The 10,019-nt window shown below is 44.2% G+C and overlaps 1 protein-coding gene across 1 annotated transcript in view; it reads left to right on the forward strand.

Annotated features, from left to right (window-relative positions):
- Positions 1-8,861, forward strand: part of LOC310938915 (rho GTPase-activating protein 44-like) — a gene marked incomplete at both ends in the record, with an annotated part of 56,572 nt that extends 47,711 nt beyond the window's left edge. The window contains 6 exons of the mRNA XM_083903545.1: positions 643-660; positions 1,800-1,991; positions 2,754-3,272; positions 4,184-4,299; positions 5,605-5,988; positions 8,704-8,861. Of these exons, the coding sequence (XP_083759671.1) occupies positions 643-660; positions 1,800-1,991; positions 2,754-3,272; positions 4,184-4,299; positions 5,605-5,988; positions 8,704-8,861 (1,387 nt within the window). The remainder of the gene's footprint in view (positions 1-642; positions 661-1,799; positions 1,992-2,753; positions 3,273-4,183; positions 4,300-5,604; positions 5,989-8,703) is intronic.
- Between the last annotated feature and the right edge of the window lie 1,158 nt (positions 8,862-10,019).

The following is a 10,019-nucleotide window of genomic DNA, read 5'->3' on the forward strand; positions in this document are numbered from 1 at the left end:
CTCAGGAACCACAAGTAGCTCGGCTAATTAGACCTGGACCGAGAGCATGCTGGGCCTGATCAATAGAGCTCAACTTTCAATAGAATCACACAGAACACTTTTTAGAACCAGAGGCTTTGAAAGCATGTGTCTGGGTTTCTTATGTACAAAGGAGTTCAGATTTAGATCTATGTCATTGGTTGTGAAGTTAAATTCCAAATAGTTAAATTTACTAATTCACACCTCTTTAATTAGCTGATGTGCATACACTAACATTGTCTACTTGTTAAAAAGCACCAATCCTTAATATTTACATCATTGGAAGCCAAGGCTATTAAATAATCCCATACCAAATATGTGTCATATCTGTAAAGGAAGCCCACTAAAGAAAGAATCACTGCATTTCCGCTGTCTGTTAGGGAGACGGTGACCTAATTAAGGCTAAACGGAACAATCCTTTTCTCCACTTGGTTGAAGCACTTCAGGGAGAGCTCATTTTTTGATTTCACCCCACGTGCAGCGTCTTCTTGGACTCGTCCTCCTCTTGTCTTTAGATGTTGATCGCTGCTTTGATGACGGTGGGGGGGGGAGAGACTTCTGTCTTGCATGACCTTCGCTCCTGTCCTCATTGTGCTTTCTGTCTCTGTTGTTTTAACAATGCAGCATTAGGAAGATACAAAGGTACAGTATGTAGTTCCTCTCCCCACCGCTCATGCTCTCATCAGTCCAGTTCATCGTGTGTCCATTTCAGCTGCACGTTTGACAGGAACCGTCATGTGATTTTGTGTATGTGTGTCAGGTTGGCCTCGAGTGGCGCACTAAGGGGACACATGGGCCGCGTGAACAAAGCACTTCTTTCTGTCTCTGTTTTCATAAGAAGCATCTTCGCAGTTTCTCGCACTGGATAGACTTGTTCAGCCTGAGAGTACAAAAGCCTCTTGTTGGTTACTTTTAGCTGACTGCATAGTTAAGTTCATATATAGTTCACATTAAGGGAATAGTTCATGTTAAAAGCTCAACATAAAGCAGTGGTGCACAGTAAAAAAAAGTCTATACTTAAAAGAAAATATTGCACCTCGCTACATTTATTATGCTGCTGTAGTTAGAAGAATAACATTTTGCATATAAAACACAAACTTCTTAAATATGAACTGTGCACAGAATCTGATGCTCCTGTTCTGTAGCTGTAATGATTTTACTTATTCTGTTCTCTACATACAGTTGTGTTCTAATATTATAAACTATTTAGTTTTACTAAATAGTGTTTGGGGCCACATGTGAAGTCTCCTTGCCAAGAAATTGAAACCCACCGTTTAGGCCGATATTTTTGTATACATCTTTACTGACAGATTTTGTGTGGTAGATTTTGTCAACTCTTCTAAAGTTCCCAGTGTCTGTGTTGAGCTTATTTAACCCGCTGCTGGGTGTAGCTTCATCGTAAACAGACACTTGTTATTCTTGTACCGTGAAGTCGTGTCACAGAAGAACCATAACGTGAATCCATTTCCCACCAAACTGCTCGTGTGTTGCTGTTATGTGAGAATAAGCATGTCACCTCCCTCGTACTCGTACTACATGTCATGCAGGGAGGATGAAATGTTCTCTGTTCTTGCTCCATTAGAAGCCACGCTCCTTGATTCCCTGATTCAGGGTCAGTGCACTGATGCTATAGATGAAGGGGAAGTTGTTCCCTTCCCACCCCTGACGATGTGTTTAGGGTGTTGAAACCTGACCCCTTGAACCACACAAACACACGCCCTCCCTCCCTCTCTCCCTCCCTCCCTTGATTTGATTGGCTGTGCATCTCTGTCCCACTGCAGCATGGGTGTCAGGGTGATGGATACTTCTTGGGTGTCGCGCAGGGGCTCGTCGTCTGCGCGTAAAACCTCCTCCACGCCACCGAGCGTGCATCCCCCTGTCCCACCCACTGACGCTCTCATCCCCGAGCAGCCTGGGGAATTCTCCGCCTCCCCCTCCCCAACCCCTCCTCCCACTAGCAGCGACCGAGCCAGGTAAGGCTGTTGTGCCCCCCCCACCCCCCCGTCCTCCTGTCCTGTTTCACCTCCTCCCCTCCTCACACACCGCTCCCACCTGCTGCTACTCGCTCCTCGCCGCGCGTGCTGCTGCAACTGACACCAGAACAGCATTGTCTGCTCTCACCGCGGGTTTTCTTGTCTATTGCTGTCCCCCCCCCCCCTCCCCATGAAATGCATTCTCTCACCTCGTCGCCTCTGTGTGAACCCCAGTGTCGCATCTCAGGGTGAATCCTGCCATTTCAAGTTGTTAGAGCTTCTTCTTTTCTTTTTAGAGCCATGCGGGGAGTTAATGATTTGCTCGAATGATGATGCCGTAGATTCCACTTGGTTTACCATCAGAATATGTGGGGAAAAGTTCATCCATAGTTCACTGGAAATGGTGCATGTGCATGAATTCTCTTTTGTTTCTGCCAATAGTTCAAGCAACATTAGCAGCGTAACAGTCCATTGTTGCAAGGCCCTACTAGGGACTTTTCTGTTTGACTTGATTACTGTTTTTTGAACATCACAGGGGTTTTCATGAGCACGTATTCTTTTACTCCAGAGCCTTCCCTTCACCTGTGAATGCACAGGAAACCACCTGATATTCCTTCTTCGTAAAAAAAAAGGACCACACCTGAACTCGACCCAACTTCCCTTTCCCTCTACAAACTAATGTGTTCACCCGCCCTCACAGCATTTTAGCCTCTGGACACCTGATCAGTTTCCCATGAAACCTTGATATTTTTATCATTGCAGCTCGGATGATGCATCCTCCAATTGGTCGGACTCCTGTTACGCCTACCCTTCCCCTGAGGAGGAGAAGCCACTTCCCCCTTATCCGTCTTCTTCATCCTCCTCTTCCTCTTGCTCTTCCTTCTCACTCCCTCACCACCATTTCTACACCCGAGCACCTCTGGGTATGCGTCCTGTTGCTCCTAGCCCCGAACTTGTGCCTCCCGGCCTGTCCCCTCCCCTCCGCTGCTCTGGCTACAGCCCACCCCCACTCTCCCACTCTCTTTGCCCTTCCCCTCAGCAGCTTGATGTCAACTCCAACCCCAGCTCCCTGCACCTTCCCAAACAGGCCGCCCTGTCCGATGCTCTGCATGCGTCCCTGTCTGAACCGAATGGCTCCGCCCTTTACATCAAGCCCCCGCTCGTTCTTACTCGTCACGATCTGTTCCTAGGCTCCCCCAAACCTCCCAACACCCCACTATCCGCTCCCCCTCCATGGGCAGCGTGTGCCTGTAGCCGAGAGAGAGGAGCCAAGCTGACTAGGTAAATACAACCGCAGTTCATCTTGTTCCAGCACAATTAACACACAAATGAAGAGAGGCCCCACATGGACCGAAAGAAACTTGAAAAGGGATGAGATGAGGAGAAAAGTGGATGGGGTGAGACCGAGATTCTCCCAACTGCTACAGACAATTCTCCCTCTGTTTTGTGTCCATCAGTCATGGAAATCAATTCGCTTTAGGATTCCCATTATCAGATCCACGTTTAATGTAATAGGCTCATATACGACCCATAACTTTCCATGTTGCCAGGATATTCAGGAGCCGGTTGCCAGGCAACAAAGGAAATTCAAAGCTTTCAGTGAATACCATTATAAAAGTGGGCGTTAATGAGTCATTCCAGCGGGGCTGTAGAGCCCTGCAAGATCAGACCTTGAATTATAACAGAAAAACCATGACACGTTGTTGAAGCGAAACAACACGGAAAGCAGGATTGGTTACTGGCTTTGTGCTGGTGTTTAATTCTGGAGGAAATCCCAAAGATGCTCATCTTCACTGCTCCGTCCTGACTTAAAATCCCAGCAGCTTCAATCATCCATCTGTGTCTCATCTTCTGAGAGTGAAAGCTACAGTCAGTCAGATTATGTCTTGACCTTCAGGCCACACTTCTCATTGGCATTCTGACTGCACTGTAAAAAAAAATAAGATAAATCCATTAAGCCATCAGGGCTTATTTGGGATTCGTCTTCTGTCCTTCTGCTTTACAACAATAAATGCAAGACCATGTCTTTCTGCAGCAGTGGTCACTCCGGCCGCTTGACATTGAACTAGCTCATGTTTCTCCAACACGCCGAGTGATTTACCGAAACAGGACACATTATTGCATGACATGCAGAGAGCGGCTTTTTAATTTAAAAGGAAAATGTGTGTCTTTGTCCTTCATCTTTTCCTCAGCACGCTGAAGAACAAGGAGCTGTCCCCAGTGATTGGACAGAAGGGAATCCAGGGAACAGTGACCTCCGGTGGACAGCCTCAACACTCTGAGCACAGCCCACACTCCCTGAGGAGAGGTAACGAGGACACCTGAACATCTCACTCTTTCAGATGTTCATGTTCTGCCATTGAAACTATGACATGTTTTGACTTTGTCTGTTTGTCTGTTGGCAGTGGAGAGCCCTTTCCTGACGTGCACTTTGTTATATAAATGTCTATCAGTCTGGAGCTTACATGAGCTCCAGAACCACTTGTTTTTAAAAGCCACAATATTGATCTCTGGGCTGCCACATCAACACTGTGATGCAGTGATGCTAGAGTAAACAGATTTAAAGCAAAAAGTCTTGTTCCACCATTTTACGAGTAATGGAATCAATTTATAAATATTTTTCTATGTATGAATAACAGATTAATAAGCTTTTATTCTGAAATATTTCAAAGGAGCCTATTCTTAATGTGTAGGGCAGATCATGCCATGTCAGATTAGTCGATAATCTGTTGTAATAATGTGTTTTTTATTCAGTGTTTCCTCTCATAGTATAGTACAAAAGAATAAAAGAATGAACCTAAAATTTAAAACAAAACATCCCAAATATGAGCAAAAAGGAGTTACAACCGAAGGTTTTTGTATATACTGTATATTCTCTGTTCAGTTAAAGTCTGTTGTTGAGTTAATTTGGCACTTAACTACTCTGGACAAGGATTAAATAACAGCCTTCCTTTATATGTGAGAGCTGCTCAGACCCTTGATGAGTTGACAAAAAACTTCTGAAGATTTATGTCGTCTCTGTGGCTTTCAGCGCTGGTCGACAAAGATGCCTTGGTTTTTATTATTCATGCATCGCTCATATTAAAGTTACTCCTTTTTATATATTTTTTTTAAATCTTCTTTTAGTGTTATATTTTGTCTCTGCTTTGTCTCTCACCCTAACCCTAACCCAGAAATAAACTTGGAATTAAATTTTAGAATTGTCCTTTGGATTAGATTAGATTAAACTGTATTGTCATTGCACAGGTATGAGGCAAAGAAATGCAGATTGCATCTAACCAGGAGTGTATAAGCGGCAACAGAACAAATATAAAATACACGGAAAGTGCCATTATATAGTATGATATGTGTGTATGAATGTCTATTACTATATACACTGGGCTGTGACTATTATGGTATGTATAAAGAATGTACAGTGGTGCAGATTGTGAGTAGTTACTGGGGAACTGATGTACAGTGCTGCAATGATGGAAATAAACTTGGGTATACATTATGTACAGCAGTGCAAGTAATATAAAAGCTGTAAAACCCACACAGCCTCCTGTTATACACAGGTGTAACAACATCAACACAGTCTGATGATGGTGTATTTTTTTTCTTGGTGTCTCCACAGCAAAGAAACTGGCCCCGACCCCACCTAAAGGCCCGTACTGTCAGACTGGAGCCATGTCCGACCACTCCACAGGTCAGCCGTCTCCAGTCAGCCTGTCGCCCACTCCCCCGAGCACCCCCTCCCCGTACGGCTTCACCTACCCCCAGGGATACGCCACCATCGGCTCCCCGTGTCAGGCTCAGACAGCCACCATGCCTTCCCTCTCCTCTCCACCCTCGCTGGCCGGGACTCTCACCAAGGCCAGGCCAACTCCCAAGCCGCCTCGCCAGCGGCCCAGCTTACCTCCTCCTCAGCCACCCTCCACCCCTGGCACCAGTCCACAGCCACTGGAGAATTCACCAGGTCTCCTGGATGCTTTGTCTTCTGGAGAAAGCATGTCCACAGGTAATGTAGTGGATTGAGACTGTATTTCTCTTTTGTACATTTAGTTTAAATGCTTTTTTAAATAGAAATAGCAATGAAAAAGATTTTATTTATATTCTGGTTACATTTTTTAATTTCTCTTTATATTCCTTATACTTGATCATACACAGCTAGGTTCTAACCGTGTTCATGTCTAATTTTTTTCCCCTTCTTGTTCGCTGCTCTTATTGTTTCACTTACAGCGGTATGAGGCGAGAGGTTCAGTGTGATTCTGTGTGTGAGAGGGACTTGTAGGGTAAGCAGGAGTTCCCGTGTTAAAACCTCACCCCCCTCCTCCTCCTCCCCCGCTTTCACACCCCTCAACCCAAACCACTCCCTTTGCCATCTTCTCCAAAACGTTGTGCTCACTCACGAGAGAGTCGAGCTGCCAGTAGATGCAGATTTTTGGATCAGACCCCCTGTATCTGATTCACTGCTTTGCCTCTATGGCAGTGTCACTCTTGGACCCACAGCCACAGCAGCACTGTAGATAATGGAGGATCTACTGAAGGAAACTAAAGCCACTTATGTTACATATCATACATGACTTTTATTCATGTATGTACATAGCTGCTGGGTTCAGTCCACCCTCTGTTGGCCTTTGCATGGTGGCTGAGACTGATGCATGGCTTACTGTCCAGACTAAACAGACTGAGGCAAAACACCTTCTTTTTTTTTTACCTTGTACCCCAGCTTTGACAGTCACTGACCCCCCCCTCCCCACTCCCTCCACACTCCCAGTCCACTCCACAATGGCGTGCCTCCCTGCCCACTGCTGTTCTCCAGTCAACACCTCCCTGTCTGTGCACATTGTCCATTACATTTATTATTACACTGTGGACTGTCATCATTTTCACAATTGACACCAGCGATGAACCAAAGATGCACAACTTATTTGTTTATTAAAGTGACCGTAAGGGTTTGGCGTTTTTGATAGTGGTTATTATAAAACGCTGTGTCATTTTTAAAGCTATAGTGCGTAAAAAGTCAGATTTAAGTTGGACTAAGACAAAAATTTGACTTTCTTAATGTCATATAAACACGTTAGTTTGACTTATATCGAGCTAGTCTTAGTCGGACTAACCTGGATACTGCGCTTCATAGTCCGATTACTCTCTGCATTTAAACACTTAGTCAGATTGGAGTCGGACTTGACGTTCAAAATTTTCTCCCTGGTCTTTGACCTCGGAAGTAGAAGGAGATGATGTATAAAGTGCAGTATTGTTGCTGGAAATCATACAACACAACAACCACAAGAGCCATGCTCCAACTAATTTGGATCACGATTAGCATGTACAGCAGGTACGAAACACGCAGAACTACAGCACGATCCATGTCCCTGTTCACTATTTGTTTTTTTCTGCGAAGTAAAGGTCAACGGGAAACTGATTCAATACGCACTAGCCTATAGAGAGATACAGCCACGGCAATTTTCTTCTCTACTCAGCAAGTTGTCTGATTGCCCGTCTTAGTCAGACTACACCTTAGCTTGATTGAACTGTGCTTGTAAACTCAGTATAGTGGTGTTTAGATCATCTGCTGAGCTGCACACAGGAAGTCCTCATCTCAGTCCCTTCAATCCTTTAGCACTTTCGTGATAAACAAACCTTATCACCCGACATGATTGTGTTGAACCTCACTAATGCTCCTGTGGCTGAATGGAACAAAGTCCCTGCAGCCTGGTTACAAAGACTGAAACAAAAGCTTTTGGGTTTGAGATTCTGTCGAGTCATGTATGAGAGTATGGATGTCCACATGTTTGAACATGTCATGCATAACATTTATTTAATTTGTCATTGCCTAATATGAAGATCTGTGTTGTATTGTATATTGACCCCCCTCCTTGCTGCCATGCATTTTAATTTTTTTCATGCCGTAAAAGTAAAGCTGGTTTTGGACATCGGATTACAAGAGACTGAATATAAAGATGGACGACACGTCTCCACTTTTTCTCGCTGTACAAAAACTGATCCAGAAACGTATTTGGAGTCAGAGAACACATGATAGTGATCTAGAAGTGGAGGTACGTTTTTATTAAACAATAAGCCAAGATGCCGTAAACACTTTTTTTTATTTTTACAGGCTACACATAGGATTCTATGATTAAAAAAAAAGACTGCATTAATGCATAGAAAAACTAGGCATCGATGCAGTCAACACAAGTTGAAACTGATCTGGGTTCAGACTACCTCATGATCAATAGCCAGTGACGCATCAACAGGTGATGATTTAAAACCACAGATATACTTCCTTAATGACACTCCCATCATCCAGGTGCTAATCCAGTGCGCCCACAGGTCCCAACATATCAATAATAAAAACTTAGATTTCTGGTTCCTGCAAGTATTGAGCTTGACTGATAACTAAAACCATGACTCGCAGCTGTTAAGGGAAGTCTCAGTCTGTTTTTATAACGTCAAACCACAAATGAAAACCAAACTTATCGTCTAAAATGACCGAAACTAAAATTCGCAGGCATGTATTTTGACTTTTTTTTTTGGTCCTGCAGCCAGCCATCAGAGGGCGATCCAGATGTTTTAGTCCATCTTTATATCCTGTTTCTCCTCATGACTCACACGTGTTAAGTTGTCCAGCATCGATCAATCAAGCCCTCATCTGGAATGATCCGTGTCCTTTTTTCCACACAAATTATGTTCATTTTCTGTCTGCTCATCGTCTGTTTTTCTGCTCCGTCAGATTCTCTCTGCAACCTGGACATCCCCGTCATCGACATGGAACTGGACGGTATTTTTGACTTGCCCCACATCTCCTCCTTCAGGAACTCGACGGCGCTGCTTGAATTCACCAGGACCAGAGCGGAGTCGGAGGAAGAGTCTGAAAGCACAGTGCTATGATGCCACCGATTCCTCCCCCACCCTTCCACAGACCCACCGGCTGATGTAATGAAACACAATGCTACTGATGCAGTGTTGCTCAGAACCCCCCCCCCCCCCCCCCCTCATTGAACTTTGACCTCTCCAGCTGTTTCTCATCACACCTCACCTGTAAGAACAAGGAGTAGAATAAAAAAAGAGAACAAGGTGAATATAGTTTAAAGAAATACTCACAATCACATGAGGTGTTGGTGGCACTGTGGTTCGGGGGGACTGTGGTTGTACTTTGGCTGGAGATGTTTGTTTTAACTTAAACGTATGTGTTTGTTTTGTTTTTGCCTTATTTTTTTGATTCACTTGAAACATTGCCTTTAGTGTCACACACACACACACAAGACAGGAACCAAGGCAGCTGGGAGGAATGAGTGCTCTTTGCTGCTGCCACGTCCGCTTCTCATGAGAGACTTTTAGACAGAAGAACAACACGGTACTGTACATCTGTCCTGCCAACACCATAGGCTGTCTTCTTCTTCTTCTTCTTTCTTCCTCCTTCATTCCTCAGGGGCATCAGTTGAAATGTCTTGCTCTGCCATGCGGTGGCCACAACCCCAGAATTTCTGTTTCACTTGAGCTTGCACTGTGAGTATGTCATTTTTGTGTGTGTGTGTGTGTGTGTGCGTGCGTGTGTGTGTGTATTTTGTTAAGTGTGTGATTCAAGTGGTAATTCTACGATTCTACGATGTTGCACTGCTGGAGCGTAAAACAATTGCGTGTTTTAGATACTTTGGAAAACAACCAACAGATTGCAAAGAGGTTTAACCCTTTAAGGTACACACCAAGAAAAAAGCAAAGGAAACCCTACATTATTTCCAGAGACGTCTGTTCATAATGAACCTTGTTTGCATATTTCATAAACATTCACAACATTCAGAACAAGTCGCATTAAGTGTTCAGCTTGATGCATTTTTCACTGAGACGTAGTGACTTAAAGTGTGGTCGACCCAACGGTTGAGTAGTACCTTAAAGGGTTTTTAAACGCCCAGTCATGCTTTTTGCTCTGTATTTACACGGCATTCAATGAGAGTATTTCCTGTTTATACCGGAGTATATGGCATCATTAACATTTGTAAATCAAGTCAGATGATATTTTGTACCCACAGGAGAGCCATAAAAATGCAC

This window comes from Microchirus variegatus (assembly GCF_963457635.1).
Source record: "Microchirus variegatus genome assembly, chromosome: 17".
In the NCBI taxonomy this organism is placed as follows: Eukaryota; Metazoa; Chordata; class Actinopteri; order Pleuronectiformes; family Soleidae; genus Microchirus; species Microchirus variegatus.